The sequence below is a fragment of the Desmodus rotundus genome, chromosome 10, assembly GCF_022682495.2.
Source record: "Desmodus rotundus isolate HL8 chromosome 10, HLdesRot8A.1, whole genome shotgun sequence".
In the NCBI taxonomy this organism is placed as follows: Eukaryota; Metazoa; Chordata; class Mammalia; order Chiroptera; family Phyllostomidae; genus Desmodus; species Desmodus rotundus.
The window spans coordinates 76,093,497-76,115,515 of NC_071396.1; the positions used below are offsets into that span (position 1 = coordinate 76,093,497).

General features: G+C 34.6%; 1 protein-coding gene and 1 long non-coding RNA gene across 9 annotated transcripts in view; one reads left to right on the forward strand and one right to left on the reverse strand.

The window, feature by feature from the left end:
* Positions 1-22,019, forward strand: part of RBBP8 (RB binding protein 8, endonuclease) — a 99,616-nt gene that overhangs the window by 36,101 nt on the left and 41,496 nt on the right. For 7 of the 8 annotated variants that reach the window (XM_045187825.3, XM_053912919.2, XM_053912920.2 and 4 more), the window contains 3 exons: positions 6,837-6,932; positions 16,023-16,135; positions 20,269-20,335. In XM_045187825.3, coding sequence (XP_045043760.2) covers positions 6,837-6,932; positions 16,023-16,135; positions 20,269-20,335 — 276 coding nt within the window. Of the gene's footprint in view, positions 1-6,588; positions 6,749-6,836; positions 6,933-16,022; positions 16,136-20,268; positions 20,336-22,019 lie in introns of those variants that run through there. The other variant, XM_045187827.3, reaches the window with a different exon arrangement.
* On the reverse strand, positions 292-21,726 carry LOC128779397 (uncharacterized). Its single transcript, XR_008425321.1, has 3 exons — positions 21,531-21,726; positions 10,980-11,036; positions 292-466 (listed from the first exon to the last, which is right to left on the reverse strand). It is a non-coding gene; the product is annotated as an uncharacterized lncRNA (long non-coding RNA).

Below are 22,019 nucleotides of genomic sequence, written 5' to 3' on the forward strand. Positions count from 1 at the left end.
GACCCCGTTGTCTTATTTATAAGGAAATTAGCTTTGCTTAGTGTGGCTAGTTGACAGCAAGTTTTTCAAACTTCTAAAGTAAAAAGAATAACTTAATTTTGAGGGTAGTCTTAATATTTTCATATATTTATATTTACATTTTAATATAATTTTGATCTTTTTCCTTGAAGTATCTATTAAGATGGGAACTGATCTGTAAAATCATTTTGATCTGTCAACAGCATTCTTTTCTCAACTATGATTAACACCTGGAATTTAAGATACTACAAGAAGGAGGGCAGAATAATTTTGGGATTTCTAAGCTCATATAAGAAATGGGACCTAAATATCTTAGAACCCTTTAATTCGTTCAAAATTACCAGCGATTCTGAATTGCTTTGGTTGTTAAGTCCACAATCAGATCTGATTTTTTAAGTCAGGAGCAGAATCTTACTTGTGGTTCTTTACAGTTTCCACATTCAGGAATCTGAAACAGAGCACATAGTAGAATATTATTAGTTATAACAAAAATTAATTTCATTGTGACTAATACTGCATTTGCTTTATGGTATGTATACCATACATACCATTTGCTCAGTTACTTCATATTTCTAAAGCTTCCAAAAGCTAGCCCAAAGCTAGAGTTTACCAAGAACCCATCAAACACACCTAGCTGCTTTTTCCATTATAATCTGAAAATGAAAACTGCAGTTTTTCTTTACACCTAGAAAGTCATGTTGGAAGACAACTTACAGAAATTTTGTAAAGTTCTTTTTGAAGTAATTATTATTCTTAGTTAGTGACACTTAAAATGCTTTGCATTTTTGAAAGTATATGTATGTTCCTACCTTAAAGATGTTTTTTTAAACATCCTTACCTATAAAATAATCCATTTCTCTGTTTCTGTAGTAGAGCTGTGTTTAGTTTCCATGTGGAGGGATGTTTCTTTACTTATGGAAGAAATTAAATTATTTCTGAGTAGTACATTTAGGATATGTATCTTATTAGTTAGGATAATTTCTTATTGTGAGGAAAAAAACCACCAGAAGTGACTTTTACAGTAAGGAAAACATATTCTTTCACTCACATAGAAGGCCCAAAGTAGGGAGATTCTAGGATTGGTTAATAGTGACTCAAAAATCATCAAGACTCGGGTTATTTCTGTCTTTTCTCTGTCATCTTTAGTGCTCTGGCTTGTGCATCATCATTCTAGTTATCACTTGCAGGACCTCTGTGTGTCTCTTTTTACTCATTAAAAGGTTGCCAGAAACAACCCCCAGCACACTTACTCTGACTCCCTGATGATTATTACGTGCTCATTCCTAAACAGTACCTGGCAAAGGAAATTAACATGATTGGCTTAGACCAATAAAGATTCTGACTGTACTTTATATGTATTCTAGGATTGAGCAAATAAGTAAATACTTTATTGATAACGAGAGCCTTGTTTTTCACTGTCGGGAGAAGTTACAATAAGAAAAAGGAGAATGCTAGAATGAACCCTATACTGCTAGGTAGGAATTGTAGTTAATAGTATGAATTCATGGTTTTAAGTACATAGATGAATACATATCAAAATACAGTTATGTGTTTGTGTGTGAGAGGACATATATGTTCTAGGCCTGATCCACTGAGAGGGCCTGGAAAAACAGTGATTCTCAGCAGTAATGAGCACACCAGAGGCCCAGATCCTGATTTCTAAACAGGATCCTCCAGTAAAAGAAATCAAGGTGTTTTTGAAAATTGGCTGACGTTAGGACTTGAGTGTATGCAAAGTACAATATGAGCTGGAACATCTTGTGATACCAGAAAATAAGGAAGTGTTCAAAAAGTAATGGGGGAATGTTGCAAAAATTAGAAGAGAACTTAAGAAAACCTCCTAATGGCAAAATTTAGGACAGCAATGAAATAATGATAATAATGAATTACTCTACCCGTGGAATAAGTGGAAAGTTCTTTTTTAGAGTTATAGTTATTAAACGTAGAAACTATGTTAGAAATAGAAAATCATCACTTGGCAAAAATGACAGCAATAATTGTTGAAGGCAAGAATCATTATTGAGATTAAAACTATTGTAACTATGATGAAAAATAGTAATTGTAAATTTTGCAAATTACTCAAAGTTTATCTCCCACAAGATACTTAATGATTGCAAAGGGAAAATTATAATATCACAGTGGAGGAACCAGGCAGACTTCATCTTAATCAAATGTTCAAAGTCAATATCGCTAGTAATTGGATATGTCAACCTCCTGTACCTCCTGATAAAGTTCACCAAAAAGAGCACATTACTTCTGTTGTGTTTTTACCAAAAATACACAAGCCAGATTGTATCGTGGGAAACATGAGACAAACCCAAGTTGAAGGACAATCAGCAAAACTGGCCAGTGCTTTTCAAAAGTGTCAAGACTGTGAAAGACAAATAAAGAGAGACTGTCCCAGATTGTAGGAGACATAACATTGAATACAATGGAGGATTCTGAATTGGATGCTAGACCAGAAAAATGATCTTAGAGGGACAACTGGCGAAATTTGAATAAGGCTTACAGGTTAGTTAATAGTATTGCATCATTGTTAATTTCTTGATTTTGATTATTATGGTTATGCAAGATACTAACATTTTGAGTAGCTGGATGATAATAGGTATAGAGGTACTCTTTGTACTATATTTATAACTTTCTTGTAAGCCTAAAGTTATTTTAAGATGAAACATTAAAAATTTTTTTTAATTTATACCTTGAGTCTGGAGAGAAGATGAACTTTTCCCTAAGTAGCTGCTGGATATTGAAGAAAATCACTGTTCTTTTAGCAAAGAATAAGAAGGAAATGAATGTTTGGATAGGCAACCAAAAATGTAACTACAGTTAGACTAGTCCTATTAGGGTCAGAGAGTAGTAGAAAATGCAGATTTTTTTTTTTTTTTTTGGCACAGATTTTGTTTTGTTTCTGTGGGCAATAGGGATTTCAAAACCTTTTCATCTTTTTAATGCACTTTAATTAATATTGATGATACTACTTTATTTATGTGTGTATTAGACATCTGAATAGTTACAGAAAACTGTATGTATAAATTCACCCTATAACAAAAATTATTCCAAAATAAATACAATGAATCACATCAGTTGCATAAGGAAAATACATTGTTTTCTTGGTTAGTAAGTAAAATTTTTCTTTTAATATCTGCTTGAAATAAAAAAAGGGGAAATATCTTTGTTTCATTTAAAAGTAAACAGGATCTTCTGCCTGCCAAAAATACTTCATTTCATTTAAAATTATGAAATGCACTTACTCTGTTGTTTTCATCCTCATTGTTGTTTATAGTCCAGCTAGAGGTAGTTTCTACTGCATGATTAATCAGAAGATGAACACTGTCAATGACTTGATACGGTGATTTAACACATACCACACTCAATAGCTAATTACTGTTTGTTGGAGTTATTTTACAAGTCTCTCCTTTCACGTATATAAAAATTCTTGTTCTCTCTGACCTTTTTTCTTTTTCTTTTTATTCTTTTTGTTGTTGGTATACAATTGTATATTGGTTGTATTAGTTACAGGTCTACAATATAGTGATTTGACATTTTTACCTTACAGTGTGATCATCCCACTAATTCTAGTAATTATCTGTCACCATATAAATTTGTCACAGTATTATTGACTATATTCCCCTTCCTCTTTTCACCCATTCCTCCCTACCCCCTTCCTGCTAGTAACCATCCCTTTGATCTCTGTTTTCTCTGACCCTTTTTTGATACCAAAAGTGTAATGTTTTGAAGTTGATTAATAGACAGTGAGTTCTATGTTGTACTTTGGTTCAGTGTTGAAGTTAATGATCTTGTAGATGCTGGATTAGCAGCTATTGATTAGAATGACATCTTTCAGAGTCAAAATGTTGGTCACTTTTAGGAAGCAATACTGACAAACTCAGAAATCATAGTTTGCTATTTGATTATACATTTTTAAACTATGTTCACTAGGTCTTTTGAAGGAATTTAGTTGTATTAAAATGGATCATTCATACAGACCCAGTAATTTTATTTTCTAAAATATTACTTGATGTGGATCCTGGCCAGCAGGATCCTGTGTTGTGGTGGCAATAGACAAATACACACGGACTACAGAAAACCTGTGGAGAAAAAGTGACGGGCATGGCCACTCTCTAAGTGAGAGAGGGCAAGAGGGCTAGAGAGAGCCCAAGAGAGAGAGCTGACCCCTGCCTGGTCAGGCTTTTATTGCTTTTCTGGACACATCACATGAGGATGGTCCTCATTTACTATGCACAGGTTCACTGTAGGCGATTACCTTTTACAGACAACAAAGGACAGAATATTGCTAATTACTTCAAAGAGAAGAATGTTACAGCTCAAGAGGAAAAGTGGTTGAACTGGTTACATTCCATACTCGGGTGGTTTAGCATAGACTTTAGGAAGTTGAAGATACTTCAGTAAATATTTGCTGCCTCAATTCAGGGTGAGGGAGTTTTAGCAAAAGCAAGTCTCATAGCAGCCTAGGTACAATGCAGGCCTGATTCCCCACGGGAGAATCTATCCATGGTGTGGGTCCTGCCTGCCAAACCTCGCACCCACTGGCTTTTCCAAGTAGGAGCTGGGCTACGTTTACCATACATGGAACAGTTCCCTATAATTACTATTTAAATGATAGATTTTTATCTATAAAGTAGTATTTCTGTTATCTAGCATAAGAATCATTTCTCTGCAGATTGAATGATTAGACATAATTAGAAATGATCTAGATTTACTTACGACAAATGCATTTTTTTATAACTGAGACTTTTTATACAAAATGTATTTCTCCACACCTCTAACCAAACAACAACATGAAAAACTTCCTTAAATTTGTAAGTGACTATTAAGTATTTCTTAAAAATCACCTATAACATGTCTGAATTTTAAAGAATGGAAACACAGCTGGTTATTCAGGAGCTCATAATAATGTTTTACTTTCACTGTATAGCTTACAGAGTCATTTGATCCTCTTAGCAGCCTTTTAATATATATTGTAATTAATCTATACCTGTATACCTCAGGTAGCTTGGGGTTATACATTTAGGAAACACAGGTAGCTAAATTCCCTAAGTAATAAGAGAATTAAAGGATACTTTATATTATAGTAAGTTAGATCTTTGCATTGTGGGAGCAGGAACTTTATTGTAATCCCCCTTTCCCAGTATATTTTATAATAAGATAGTCAGGGACAGTAACAGTCAGGATGTCTTATCTCCATACTGTTATAATAACTGTATTTGTCAGATATTACAGTTCTTAGGGATCCCACGTGGAAGAAGCAGTTAGAAAAGTAACCAATAACTATACTACATTTGTTCATTACTGAATTGTTTCAGACCGGTGTTTTTGATGATAGTTGTCTCTGCAGATGGCTAAAACTTCTCTTCAATACAAATTCATTTATAATGTTAAACATGTAGAAATGTTGACTGTTGAATACTTCCAAAATAGGGCCAGTGAAAACCTGGTGCTGCTTATAAATTAAATACATGTTGTAGAAGCATTATAAAAATTTTATTATTAAATGAGATAGCTAACTTAACAAGTTTCAGCTTTCTATTACTATAATTTTCAATTTCAGATGTCTGGATATGCTATCAGAATTATATTTGTTGTCTAACAGGAGGCTGTCATGCTAAGATTGATTGCTTTTATTCAATATCAACTATTCAACCAATATTAAAGAAATGTTCCTATATATTGGGTATCTGACATTATCACTGAGCTCTTTTACTTTAAGTTTTTTACTTATCTATTTTGCTACTAGTGATACTACATTCTATATTTTAGTCATTTTGACACTATCATTTGGACATCTGCTTTTTGTGGCAGACTGGTTTGTCATTCTTACCTGACATTTTAGACCCTTAAGGGGGTTGAGGGAAGATGTTTGGGCCACAGTGTTATCCTTTATTTTCAACTTTAAGACAACAGAAAATCCCAATCAAATTTCTAATGGGTTTTCTTAGAATTAAAATATATGCACACTTTATATAATGTGATTTTTTAAAATATGATGGAGTGGTAAAATATGGTAGAACTTTGGAAAGTAACCAGATAATCTACTGGAAGAAAATTTTAGATGTCTTTGTTCTTTCCTAACTATAAAGTCATAATGATAAATACCTTAAGTAGAACATACTATGTACCAGCACTGTTCTGCATGCTGTACATGCATTAGTACGTAGTCCTTGCAAATGCCTTACGTGGGAAATACAAATGTATCCACATCTTTTGAGGCACAGGGAGTGTAGGCTACTTGCTGCAGTTCACACAACTGGTAAATGACAGGGCCAAGATTCAAACCTAGGCATCAGGATCTACGGTTCATGCACTTCCACTCTACTGTAAGCCCTGGCTTAAAAATAATACCTGGTAGAAGTGTAAGCAACACAGAAATAAATAAAATAGAAAGTGTGAATCCCCCATGACAGAAATAGAGACGAAATGAGTAGAGATACCTGTTAATTACATTAACAAATGTAGACAAAATAAAAACAGTGAGAGTACATTTTATTGGCAGTTTTGACAACGTTGAGTCAAAGGTGGCATCACAGTCCACTCCACCTGTGTTCCAGCATTGTATAATGAACGCCTGATACTTAAGCATAACGCTTCTATTGTACAAAACAATACTGCAGAGCAAATTCTAGTATAATTTGAACTCTGATTAACAAGATATTCAAACCTCATCTTTTAAGTAGTTTGTTTTGGTACAGCAAATTCATGATATATGTAAATGGTGAGACCATCCATTGGAGTTTTTATGATATAATTATCCTGTTACAATGTTTTTTCTTTAAAAAAAAACCTTATTTCTTGACTTTTAGAGATGCACAAAGACTTGAAGAATTCTACACCAAAAATCAACAGCTGAGAGAGCAACAGAAAATCCTTCATGAAACCATTAAAGTTTTAGAAGATCGGTGAGTCCGGTTCTTGGGTCTTCTCCAGTGAAAGTTAATTTTTCCTCCTATAGAAAGTACATTGGTTTTAATTTATAGTCAGTTCTGGGACTGAAAGTGATCTTTGTTTCCCAACTTTATGTCAACTTTGGGTGAATACTTCGTGAAATTAAGGATATATTCTTGTACACTTGTTTTTTTTTTTCCGCTAATTATAGCAATCACATCAATTTACCCTTTAAATGGTGTTTCTTTATTTGGTATTTGATATGTAATGAGTTTATCAGTAGCAGTGTCCTAATTCAAAAGTATTTGATGCTTTAATTTCATTTTTACTTCTGAGTAGCTGGGAACTACTTCTCAATTGTATTCCTTTTTTTTAAATTCTCACCTGAGGACATGCATATTGACTTTTTAGAGAGAGAGAGAGAAACATCAATCAGTTGCCTCTCATACGCTCCCTGGCGGGGGACTGAACCCACATCCTAGACATGTGCCCTAACTAGGAATTGAACCCACAACCTTTTGGTTTATGGGACGACACTCCAACCAAGTGAGCCACACTGGCCAGGGCATTCTATTCCTGTTTTCCTATTCCTGCCATTCTCTTTTCTTTCCTGCATGTTCTTCATTTCCAGGCAGTCTAGGGATTCTTATTTCTGAATACTGTATTCCCAAGATAATGCCTGTTACTTACTTCACCTCCACATACAAACTTCTTTTTCACTCCTGTGAGGTTAACATCCTGCATTAGAAAAGACTTCCAGCTACATTCCTTTGTCTGAACTACCGAGGTCTGTCCAGAAAGTATCCAGGCTAGCCATGTACTATGAAAAATAGAGACATTTATTGAAGAAGATACAAGAAACATTGTATATAGAACAGTGACACCTCAGTCCCCTTCAAAGTAGGCACCTTGGGACCTCACACAGTTCTCCCAGTCACTATCAGTTGCCCTGTCATATTTTCCTGAATCTCATTAATGGTCTGAAAATCTCTTCCCTTTCAAAGGTGATTTTAGTTTTAGGAAAAGACGAAAGTCGCAGAGCACCAAATCTGGGCTGTAGGGGGGCTGAGTCATTTGATGTTTTGCCAAAAAACTGCATAAGATACGATGCAGGAAGAGGTGTATCATAGTGATGACGCTGCCAATCACCAGTTGCCCATAGCTGCAGCCTTCTGAATCATCTGAATAGTTTCCGCAGAGGAACATTCAAGGTTAATGCAAAATTTGATGGATACTCATTGCTCTACTTGCTCCGTTGTTTTGAATGTGACAGCCGCACAGTACACATGCTCACTCAACAGTATCTGCTGTCCCCTCTGACTAGCAGAGTGAAGTAGTCATTGTTCATACACGTGCATTCCAGTTCACTTTCCTTGGCTGCCAGGTTACATCGGTGTTGTACACACCATTATTGTTATATTAATAATGGTTGGACTTTCGTGGACGGACCTTGTAAGTGCTATATAGGACCTTGAACTATTTGTAATAAACAATGTTTCTTTACAGTTACTATTTTTCCTTTATTACTATTTTTATGTTACAGAAACTCCAGTGGTTTGAATTTGCTACTATGCCTTTAGTGGTGGAAAAATCTAATATTGTGCACATTATGCAGACTGAAGTTGAATACTCTTCTACAACTATCTCAGTGGATGCACATTTAATGGAATAGGCAGCCTATAGTGGAATAAAGCTCCCTGTGCTTTAGCATCATAGATGTGAACTTGAATTTCAACTTCACATTGTATCTTTAATTACTGTTATTTACTCAATAACAGTAAATAGTTAAGTCTTTAGTACATTCTAGGTGTTGCTCTAGGGACATGGGGTAATAATATGCCTAGTATGTTATGAAACTGATATGTAATTTTCAAAGGTTGGGAGTGAGTTACACAAATAAGATTTCATATTTTAAATGCTATGAAAAAATATAAAATTGAATGATGAAATTGAGTGACCACAGGCATAGGGAAATGAATGGATACTGATGGATACCAGGGATGGCCTTTCTGAGGAGGTGACATTTGAATTGAGACCAGTATTATACAAAAATGAACCAGTCATTTGAAGAACTGGAGATTAAAAAGAAAACAGGTGAATGCAAAAGACTGAGGTATAAATAAGTTTTTAAACCTTTGAAGAATAGAAATTCCACTGTGGTTCTAACTTAATGCATAAAAAGATTAACGATAGGAGATGAGATTGGAAAGGTAGGAAATAAGTAGGTTATTTGAGGGCATAGGCAAACAGCTTGGATTTCAATTGCAATGAGAAGCCATTGGAAAGTTTAAGCAGGGGGAATGCCAAGGGGATGTGAGTGGGTACTAGTAGCATACACTGTATCCAAAAGGAGAAGTCAAGTAGATATGAGTCTGAACTAACTGGAGAAATTAGAGCTACAGATACAAATTTGGAAGTCATCATCCACATATAAATAGCACTTAAAACTTCAGGACTGGCTCCTTAAGGACATGTTTTTTATGGTTTCTTGTTGTTGTTTATGTTTTTCTTCTTTTTTTTTTCCTTAAATATATTTTTCCCCCTACCCCAAAGAACATTTTAAAGAGTGTAAGAAGAGAGTGAAAGAGGTCTTAGAGCTGAATCCTTGGGCATAGTAATTAAGGTCCAATGAAGAGTAAGGACCCAGTCGGCAAAAAAGATTGAGAAAGAGAAATTATCAGAGTAGAAGAAACCAGGAGCATATGACATACCAATAATACCTCCTTCACATGGGCTGCTTTGAAGATTAAATGAGACAATGCAAGCAAAAGTATATAATAGAAGTTTTTAAACACTTATAATAGCCCTCCTACATGGTGAATATGATTCCAGTCTTTAGCACTGTAGTTACTATATACCACGGCCAGATCAGTCTCTCTCCACCTGAGATATCAGGAAGCTAGAAGGCCATCTATCCTTCTCACCCCTCCACCTCAGCCCAGGATTTAAAAGGAAGTCATCAGATACTCTTCCATTAGTGTGTGAGCATTTCCTTCTATTTTCTCTGTATGTAGTAGAGAATTTGGGAGGAAGGGCAGAAAGCATATCATACATAGCCTTTAACTCTCCAGTGATTGAAGCACTTCTTTCTCTTATTTAACCATGTTTTTTCTCTCATCTCTACCACACCCTTTCCATAAGCAATGAGGTTCTTTCTTCACCATAATAATGGTAGTAATGGCAAGAGATTAGGAATTCTCTATGTTTGGTGATTCCTACATAAAAAATAATTTAAGTTTTGTTTTAACTAAATATGTAGGTTTAAATTCTCTGAGAAGCAAACATGCAAAAGATCTTGGAGACAACTGTAGGATAAATGAAGAGGGAGCTCTCCTTTGAGATCTCCTTTGAAGAATTGAGGGAAAAAGGAAGGTCTTAGTAATACTGAATTGCAATTTTAAGAAAGCTTTAGGAAGGCAGCTGAGGAGTCCTGGAACTGTAGTATACCTGTTCTGATTTTCTGGCATCTGACTTTGGAATGTCTGGTGTACTCACCTGTATGAACAGGTGAAGGATTTCAGAGCACAGAAGCTGCAGCCTGTGATTTTACCGTCCATAGGAGGAAATGCATTTTTGTGGCTGCCACTCTTGAGGAGTGATTGTATTTATTTTCAGCACACTTCCAGTTTGTTTATTTATTTTGTTTTTTTTAATATTTCTCCTAGCACACTTCCTGTTAAGTAGGTCATTGGCACTTTAGGGCCCAAAGTTAGTACACTGAGAAAAAATCACAAGATAAAGTTTTCATCATATTTTGTTTGAATTGGCTTAATAAGAATCAACTCTCCATTTTACTCCCAAGATACAGTGTTACTCATCTTAGCTCTTGAAGACACTCACTCCGTTGTAGTGTCTTCTGATTATTTCTCCACTTTATGATTTCCAGTTTGGGTTCCCAGTTCTTATTTTTTGTATTTTGTGTTTCCCTTCTTAAGTGATTTTTTCTTTTCCAGGCCCATTCTGAGAAGAAAATGTCAGTGGATGAATGCCCCCCCGCCTTCCCATTGAAGTATTTTTTAAATTACCCTTATTCAGTTCATATATTTAATTGTGAAAATTACCTTTTTGTGGAGTTTCTGGACTGGTGAACATGTGGAGATGTAGGGGGAGTGATTTGCCTGAGGAAAGGATAAAAATACATTTTTCAATTTCTTAAAACTAGATTCTTTTCTATTTTTGATCTGTAGTCACTAATTTTACTTGGCTGTCATGCTTCTCTGTTGTTTCTTATCCTAAATGTTTTCTTGGCTTCCATTCTCTTCACCTTTAGTTCCTTAGAATTCATTATGTACAATTAATTTGGTGCTAGGGGCAAGGAGTATAATTGATTTCTTTATACATAGCTTTTTCTCTCCTTCAAATATAAATCTGAAATTTCCTTTTGGGCATACTTTAAGATTCAGCCCTCATTTTATGAGACCTCAGAGAATTAAACCAAGAATGATCTAGATCCAGCCGTTATTTTTTTGGGGGGAGGACGTAGTATGTATTGAGGGCTCACTTTGGACCCAGGCATCCAGCACTTAATCTTCACATTAACACTGTAAGATTGATGGTAAATCCATTTTACATGTGAGGAAACTGAGCTGGGAAAAAGTTAAGAAACCCCAAGGATCATACAGTTAATGTACAATTAGGTAAAATTTGACCCTCCAAACCCCCCAGTTTCTACTGTTTCACAATGCCTTGTCAGCATCAAAGTATTTGTGCTTGACCTAAAGTTACCAAGACGTACTTTGAGTAGTCTTTACCACTGCCTATTATCTAGTCTGTTTTCTAGGAAGGTTTTTTTTTGTTTTTTTTTTTAATTACTACTAATTGAATATTACCTTTAAATGTCTATGTAGGTAACATTTGGTAAAATTCTGCCTTATATAAAATTTCATTTTAGTTTTATGTTATATGTAAGAATGTCATCTAGAGCAAACTTTATCAATCTATAAAAATTAATGCTTTGATAAGACCTAAAAAGCAACATACATTTTATTAAAATTTCTAAATAGTAATTCTAAAACTTGCCATTTGCCTTTTATAAGATGAAGTGATTCTTGTGCTGATGTTGTAAAAACATTGTGAGATGTTTAGATGAAAGGACTTACCCAATAAAGGTAAATTAGATAATAAAAAGTTCTAATTTTATGTAGCTCATTTATGTTTTACAAGTATTATTACATTTACAAACTTTCCTTTAAGGAACCAAAGTATTTTTCTAAATCTAAGAAACAGTCACAGTGCTGGATAAGTAGATAGAATGCATTTTTTAAAAAATCTAAGCAAAGCAGTTAAACCACAGTTGTCTGGTAGATTTTAATATTTTTAAAAGCATTTTGACAGTCATTGGAAACTTCTATTTCCACTGTTGTTAAAAGGGAAAATTGGTACTCATACTTAGAGGGTCTTTGTTTCTGCAGCCATTTTCAAATAGTTGCTAACTTTCTTACCCAGAGAATCGAATTTAAACTTCTTCAGGAGAACTCTGACTTCCTAGACTAGGTTACGTTCTATGTGCTTTATACTTCATAGTATCCTGTATTCTGTCATGTTATGAATCATACTTTGTTGTAATTACTTTTTATTGTCTTTCTCTAGCAGACTGTTGTAAATTCTTTAAAAGAAGTGGCATTGTTGTTAGCCACTCCTGTGTTTATAGCATCTAGAGTACTCATTGTAGGCATTCAGTGAAACCCTTCTGAATGAAAATAAGTCTGAGGAAATCTTGGGGTATACAAAGCAACTGTGCCTACTTGTTAATCTGGTGACTTCATTGCAAAATGAACACTGTTATTCATCTCTATGAACAAACTGGGTAAAACTCAGAACACATGTTGCTGTGTGCTCTTATAAATGGGTTACTCTTTTCCTTTTTCCTGTTGATTGCATTTTTCTGGGAAATTCAGGCTACTTTTTCTTTCTCTGACAGCTGCAGTGGAAGATAGGAAAGAGGAAAGCAATAGAACCTTACTGGTAGAAATAGCATATTTTCTCACATCCATTTAAATTCAAACTAGAATCAGTGAGCATGTAGGAATTGACTCACAGATATTATCAAGAGTGGCAGTTGGTTAGAGAAATCTGGAAGTAATAAACAAGCTGTGCCAGTGGCATTTTTAAACTTGCAGACTGGGGGTCCCTAGGGATTGTTTTCCATTATACTTTACAACATTTTAATATATCAGATATGATTTCTTAAAAACAGTAAGATGTTTAGTTTTTAATGACAAATAAACCAACTAATAGAATGACATTTAAATCATTCATTAAAATTGTTTAATGGCCATTTTCTTGGATCACTATGGCATGAAACTAGAAACCAAACTCAAAGAAAGAACTCAAAAACATTCAAATACATGGAAGCTAAATACCATGTTATTAAATAATGAATGGGTTATCAATGAGATCAAGGAAGAAATCAAAAAGTACCTGGAAACCAATGAAAATGAACACATAACAACCCAAAATCTATGCAACACAGGGAAGACAGTACTGAGAGGGAAGTTCAATGCATTATAGGCCTACCTCAAGAAGCCAGAAAGATTACAAATAAAAACACTAACCCTATACCTAAAAGAACTAGAAAAACAACAAACAAAGCCAAGAGTAAGTAGAAGGAATGAAATAATCAAGATCAGAGTGGAAATAAATGACATAGAGATTTAAAAAACAATTCAAAAGATCAATCACACCAGGAACTAGTACTTTGAAAAGATAAACCAAATTGATGAGCCTTTAACCAGACTCATCAAGAAAAAAAGGGGAGGACCCAAATAAAGTCAGAAATAAAAGAGAAGTAACAACTAATATCACAGAAATACAAAGGCTTGTAAGAAAATACTATGAATAATTATATGCCAAGAAATTGAACAATGTGTGCAAAATGGATAAATTCTAGAAACATACAACCTTCCTAAACTGAATAAGGAAGAATCAGAAAACCTGCATGGACCCCTAACACCTAATGAAATTGAAGGAGTAATCAAAAAACTCCCATGAAACCAGTGCTGGACAGGGTGGCTTCACAGATGAATTTCCCAATCACTCAAAGAACTGCCACCTGTCCTTCTCAAACTATTCCACAATTTTCAAGAGAGGGGAAGACTTCCAAGCTTTCTTTACAGGGCCAGTATCCTAATTCTAAAACCAGATAAGGAGCCCTGACCAGTGTGGCTCAGTTCTTTGATCATTGTCCTGTAAGGCAAAAAAAGCCACTGGTTTGATTCCCAGTCAGGGCACATGTATGGGTTGCGGACCTAGTCCCTGGTAGGGGCATGTGTGAGAGGCAACCAGTCAATGTTTCTCTCACACATAGATACTTCTCTTCCTCTCTTTCCTTCTCTTCCCTTCTCTAAAAATGAAACCTTCCCCCAACCCCCACCAAAAAAAAAAGACACAAGGAAAGAAAATGATAGGCCAATATCCCTGATGAATATAGATGCTAAAATCCTCAACAAGATGTTCTAAAACTGGATCCAGAAATACATTAAAAAGATCACACACCATGAACAAGTGGGATTTATCCCAGAGATGCAAGACTGGCACAGCATCTACAAATCAATAAATGTGATACATCACATAAAATGAAAGACAAAAATCACATGATCATGTCAATAGATGTGGAAAAGGCATTTGATAAAATTCAGCATCCATTTATGATGAAAACACTCAGCAAGCAGGATTAGAGGGAGCATACCTCAACATAATAAAGGCCATATCCGAAAAACCTAAACTCAACATCATACTCAGTGGGCAAAAACTAAAAGCGTTTCCCTTAAGATAAGGAACGAGACAGGGATTTCCACTTTCACCACTCTTATTCAACATAGTATGGAAGTTCTAGCTATAGCAATCAGACAAGAAGAAAGGCATCCAAATTGGAAAGGAGGAAAAACTCATTCACAGACAACATGATACTATACATAGAAAACCCTATTGACTCCACCAAAAAACTACTAGACCTAATAAATGAATGTGGCAAAGTAGCAGTGTACAAAATTAATTCTTAGGAATTGGTGGCATTTTTATACACCAATAATGAACTATCCGAGAAACTAACAAAATCCCATTTACTATTGCATCAACAACAACAAAAAATAGCAAGACACCTAGGAATAAATTTAACCAAGGAGGTAAAAGACCTATGTGGGAAAAACTAAGTGTGAAGAAATTGAGGAAGATGCAAATAAGTGGAAACATATATAGTCTTTATGGATTGGAAGAATTTAACACTCTTAAAATGCCCATAGTGCTCTGGCTGTGTGGCTCGGTTGGAGCATCGTCTCATAAACCAAAAGGTTGCAAGTTCAATTCCTGGTCAGGGCACATGCCTAGGTTGTGGGTTTTATCCCTGGTCAGGGTGCATTTGAGAGGCAACCAATCAGTGTTTCCCTCTCACATTGATGTTTCTCTCTCTCCCCCTCCCTTTCTCTCTCTCTACAATCAATAAGCATGTCCTTGGGTGAAAATTTAAAAAAAGAGAAAAAGCTTTTGGGTTCCTTAATATTTAGTATTGATTAACTAAAAAAGTTGTTGAGCACTCGTGTTATAATCTATGCTAAGCAAAGCAAATTCAAGCATTCTTAAGATATAATTCTGCCCCTTAATAGTGTACTGGGATTCATATTTTGGCAATGATAAGTTAAAACAAGGTTAGTTTCTTCAATAAATAAGTTCCCTTGAGTAGAGTTTAAAATTGGCAGATTTTTGCCGAATTTCACTCAGAATTGCAGTCTGTAGAAAGTGATATCATAGAATGATTTCAACCTATGTGAGCATTTGTTAAAGATGTGAATATATCATTGAACTAGTTTTGTCTGTACTTGTCAATTTTTTAGATCTTCATAAAGTATAAAAATCTTGGGGTTCAAATATAAATATCTTTTAGTAGTTGAAAATATTTTGATGTTTTCTTTGAATTTTAGCTTTATTGAGGTATTATTGACAAATAAAATAGTAAAATGAAGTGTGTGCATCTTAGTGATTTGATAAATATATACATTGTGAGAGAATTTCTACCCTCTGGCGTTAACACATCCATCACCTCACCTACTTATTTACATTTTTACAAAAACATTTAAGTTCTATTCTAAAAAATACTTTGTTTTCTGTAGATTAAGAGCAGGATTATGTGATCGCTGTGCAGTAACTGAAGAACATATGAGAAAAAAACAGCAAGAATTTGAAAATATCCGGCAACAGAATCTTAAACTTATCACAGAACTTAGTAAGTTTCCTTTCTTCATTTAGTAAGTATTTAAAGCAAAATATACTATTATTAAAACCTATTAGTAAATTGGTTGCAACCAAATAAATGGATTGTTTACATATATTTTTCTTATTTAGGCAGAAGTTTAAATGTCCTTTTTTCCCTTTGTGTAGATTTAATGTCGTGATTATTTTAGTAAGAAATACTTAACAAAAGGTTATGTACAGACTGTCCACATTGGCCTTAAAGTCTCACCAGCTCTAAGACAAAAAGCAAATTTCCTTACAGATATGTCCGTATTTGCTTCTTTGGTTTTATCTTTATTTTATGTAATTTGACTATTAAGTTAAATACAAGGCAAACAATTCAGTATTTTTCAGAAGTGTATACTTTTTTTTTTTGGTTTTTATGACATACTATTACAAGTATACCATTTTCAGTTAGGCTTCTTATCCACTTAATGTAGGGTTTTCTCTCTCTCTTAGCCTTTTTCTCGTAACCGTTTTCTCTTCTACTGCCTCTCCTAATTTTCTCTTTGACCTATTCATATGCTCTTAGTCACCCTTACCTGGCTTCCCTATAAGCAACTGACAATCTACTTGTCCAAAATCTTAATCAATCTTCTTTTCCAACCTAATTCCATCTTCTGACTATATTTTTTTCTATTGTGTTACTCAAGCAAAAATACATGAATACATACATGCTCATTATTTTTAAAAGAGATAAAAAGAACATCGTAGTTACTACTGACAGTCTGTTAAGTATCTTTCCAGGTGCAGGTTTGTCTCTCTCCTTGTCTCTGTTCTTTGTTTTTGTCTCTTGTCTTTTAAATTTTAATGGGATCGTATTATACTTTTTGTTCTGACATGTTATTTTATGCTATGTCTTAATAGTGTTTACATGTTAATATAGTTAGGTCTACAGATTCTATTGTGTGTATGTGTGAATACAAGCATTTGTTTATTTAGGAATATAAGATATTAATGAGTAGAAATTAACATTTATTACATCTCAATAAAGATAGTTGAGATCCATCATTATGTTATCATTGATACTAATGATAATCTCCAGTAATGTCTATGTATCTAGTAGTCAGATTTCCAGTAACTTTAACTGTCTGAAAATAGCCAAAAGTTGCAAGTAAGCAAAAGACCTAGCTTTAAGGAATAGGACAGTGTTCTTTTTCATTGCTGCATTGTAGCATAGATGTTTCATAGTGTAGGTGTCATTTATTTAGCCATTCTCATGTTGATGGACAGCTCAGTTATTTTGTTTGAGTGTTTGAGATTATCCATTTCCCTATATCTTCTTCAATTTTGGACAAATGTAGTAATTGATAATACCCAATCTAGTGTCTCAAGAATGATACCTTTTTAAAATTAACATTCTCCTTATTATTGTCCAGATCAAGTGTCTTTGCACATGATGTTCAGTTTGCATTTCTTCTTGAATAAATGGCTTGAATATCCTTTGTCTGATTTTCAGATAGCTAAAATACTTCATGAGTTTTCAAGACTATAGGTCTGTTACTAACCTTTTCTCTAATAACTTTCTATATCTCCTTTCTTCTACACTGAGAATCCTGGTTCTCAAGAACAGAGAAATAATAGAATTAAAATACCTCCTAATTACTCATTTTTTAATCTCATATTACTAGCCAGTGGTCTCAGAATAACGCCACTCATAGTACCACTGATATGATTACTGAAAAGTTTGGGAAACCTAATTTTACATTAAAATGAACAATAGAAAAATCAATGAAGTCAAATTCCAAAGTTATTATAAGAATTAAAACACTAAAGGCTTAATATTTATGAGTTCTTGGTGTTTCTGTTTTATTGCTATTTTTTCTTCCCATCCTACCTCTCTTTTTTGTTACTACTCTTCCTAATTATAGAATTTTTTAAAAGATTTCATTTATTTATTTTTTAGATAGAGGGGAAGGGAGGGAGAAAGAGAGGGAAACATTGGTGTGCTAGAGAAACATGGATCGGTTGCCTCTCACACGCCCCCAACTGGGGGACTGGGCTCACAACCCAGCTATGTGCCCTCACTGGGAATCTAACCAGTGACCTTTCAGTTTGCAGTACGGCACTGCCCCATACCAACCAGTCATCCCAGCTACTGAATTTTGAAGATATTTGTTTTTCTTCTTATTTTAATTTAATTTTTTTTTGTACTATCAATTTATTGAAGAAAAACGTCTGGGTTGTGTCACTTGCTTTTGGACACACTCCAAGTGTCACAGCTTTAATTTGATTTTTTACTGTTTGTTTTCTTTTTGATCAACCTTGAAATTTTACCATGCATTTCTAACAGTATAAAGTTGATATCTTAACCCTGTCCTGAATCACTTTAGTTCTGATCTGCTAGTGGCACCCTTTCTGGCTTTTCAGTATTGTAATTGACTTTCCTTTAGAGTTGTTTTGTCATTTCATTGGATTTGGACAGGTAGAGTCAAGTAAACCATCTTAATCAGAATCTTTGACATTTTTTTACCCTACAAAGGATGAGTTGCCAAATAACTACTGAGTCTGCCTCTGTAACAGCTCTTTTGCCTTTTCTCATTCACTATTTTTTCATTTTGCACATTAGTCCTGATACTCATTCTGTTAATAGTAGCCTGCCTGACTTGTCAGTGCTGTCTTCTCACTTTGGTAAATATGCCTACTAACAAATCAATCTTTGCATCATTCATCTGAAAAATAACTGATAATTTTTAATAATAAATTTCAGACTCCTTACCCTGCTTTTAAAGACTTTCTACCATTTATTATACCCAGTCTTTCTTTCTTTATTTTTTAATCTTCACCCAAGGATATGTTTATTAATTTTAGAGCAAGAGGAAGAGAGACAGGGAGAGAGAAAAATATCAATGTGAGAAAGATGCGCTCATTAATTGCCTCCCACATGCACCCTGACTGGGGAACGAACCCACAACCTAAGTATGTGCCCTGACTGGGAATGGAAGCCACAGCCCTTTGGTGTTCGGGACCATGCTCCAACCAACTGGGCCACCCAGCCAGGGCTGCCCAGTCTCTTTCTAACTTTGTTGCATTAATTCTCTGCATAGAATAATCACCTATCCAGTTCATTTGTCCTCTTTGTGATTCTTTTCTGATCTTCTCAAAGGCTCAGTGAAATCTTTTTTTTTCCTTGAACTTTTCTTTAGTAATGTATCTGTACCTCTCTGTGGTTTGTCACTTTCAGCTGTATAAAACATGTTTATACGATAGCTTGTCTCCCATTAGACTACACTTTTCTTCAGGTCATTTTCCAAATTTCAAGTTTTTTTTAGATCCTCCACAGGAGGTGGTCTAGCAACCTCACAATTGTTAATAGTCAAAAAATTTTTGTTTACTCAATGTTAGAAAATATGTTTAGATTTCTAATATACTAAATAAATTAACAAATTTTTAGAATATGATTAACTGTCTTTGGTAGAGGTTCGTTGTATTTACTGTGACTTTATCTCTTATGTATATTCCTCCTAGTAAAACACGTGCTTAATCATTGACATCCTACTAAGGATTGATAAGAATTTTGTACTGGCCCAAAATTGAGTTTCTGCTTTATAAATTAAATAAGGATAGGTAAGAAAATTTAGTCGAGATAGATTCAGACAGATACTACTTCAGTGGATATGTTTAGATTATTGATACCATTAATTATTCATGAAACATTAAGTATGACTAAAGAAGAAAATATAACATGTGTTTCTGTTATAAAAATTATACTGATATTCAGTGTTATATTACTTTTATGATTGGATTTATTTCAAGATAAATGACTCTCACTAAATGGTATTTGAAATTAGTAGAACTGAGTAACCAGATGGAATGCTGTCCTGTCCTCAGTATGAATAATTAGACTTTGCTCCCCAGTACATGAGGTAGTTTTGTTTTTCTTTTTTGCCCACACACATTACATAAAATTATCAGTCAATCATTTACATGGAACTGGCACAGTATGAGATGTAATCATTACCTAGTAACAAATTAGTTTTTCATGGTAACATTAACCCTGACTAACATTTTGACTTAAAACAAGAAATCCTAATGTCTCTATAATTGCTTGCATTATTGAAAAAGCCTAACATATATGTTAATGGAGTTAATAGTATGTGCCTTCTTTTTCACATTATATTTAAGTGAATGAAAAGAACACTCTACAGGAAGAAAATAAAAAGCTTTCTGAACAGCTGCAGCAGAAAATTGAGTAAGTATTTTTTCTAAATTGCAGTAGAAAATTGAATTTTTTTTGCCAATTTTTCTTTTCTTCATTTTACTTGGCTTTACAAACTAAAGATATATTGAGTTGCAGATTTCATTTTAAAAAATTAAAAAATGTTTTGCAATAAAAAATCACTATATTTTTGTTCATGTTTTGGGAGTACATAGAGAAAATATCTGAACATATTAATTTAAAGCATTTTAATTTTAATGATTATTATAAATAGTACATTATTAAAATATGTATATTTGAAATAAATACTTGAGTTTTGTTACCTTTCTTCTAGCCCTGTCCCAGAAGCTTCATAAAAACAAACTGAATAAGTAGTTCTTCTTACCCTTGGCAGGCCACACTCTTAAAGAGTAAAAATAACTTTTATCCTATTTACCAGTTACTCTTCTTTGTGTTTTATGTTACTATTTCTGTTGCTTAATATGATTCTTCAAGGTAGTTTTATTATCTCTACTTTATGGATGAGGAAACCAAAGCTCACAAAAGTCAAATGACTGGCCTTCATCTCACCGATAGTAGGTTATAACACCATCACTCAGACCCGTGTCTTCTGACTGAAGGCCCCTGTTCTTTTCATTATGCGACAGCATCTCAAAAAAATACTACATTTTGCCGTGTATAATGTGCTCCCCTGTATAATGTGCACCCACATTATTGGCCCAAACTCTCAGGAAAAAAACCTTTCACTTTAATTTTTTGCTTCAATTATTTATTTATTTATATTTAGAAATAAAACCAATTATATTCCAGGGTATTATTTTGCATACAGATACCATTATTGCTTCTTCCCATTTTTGAGTTCTCTGAGCATCCTAATTACCAGTGTTTTGAACTCTGCATCTGATAGGTTGGCTATCTCCATTTCATTTAGTTCTTTTTCTAGGGTTTTATTCTTCCTTCATTAAGGCCATAGTTCTTTGTCTCCCCAATTTTGCAGCCTGGCTGTGTTTGTTTCTGTGTATTAGGTAGAGCTGCTTTGACCCCGTGTCTTAGCATTCCTGTTAAGTCATATGGGCTGGAGCCTTAGGTATTTGCCAGAGCAGGGCAACCCACTTGACTACTTTGTGGCTCTGTATGGGGGAGGGGTTGGAGAGAGGACAGAGCTGCTGCCTGGCATCTGGAGGTTTGCTTGGCATTTGCCCCATTTCCACTCACTTTACCCACTTACCGTATGCGACTGGCACCTTTCTATCTGTTGCCCTGGTGGTGATTCACGGAGCGGGTGCGTTTGTGTACATTGCAGGCCCTTTAAATGGTCTCTTCTGAGAAATCAGGAGTTTATTCAGCTGTAGCACCTTCCCCTCCACTGGTTTTTATAGCCAGAAGTTACGAGGCTTTCTCTTCCCAGCACTGGAACTGTGCAGTCTGTCCTGGGTCTGGGATTGCTCGCTCCCAAGGTATCCCTCCAGTTTTTATCCACCACATGTGAATATGGAACCACCCACTCTGTCACTGCTGCTGCCACCCCTCTGCACCACACCACATCCTCTCTTCCCCAACACCCCATCTCCACCCCTCCTACCTGTCTGGATGAATATAGCTGCTTTAAATCCTTGGTTGTTGGACTTCCATACAGTTCTGTTTTCTGGCAGTTCTGAGTATTTTTTGTTTTCTTGTTAGTTTGATGATTCTTGTGGTTGCGCAAGGAGGTGAAGTG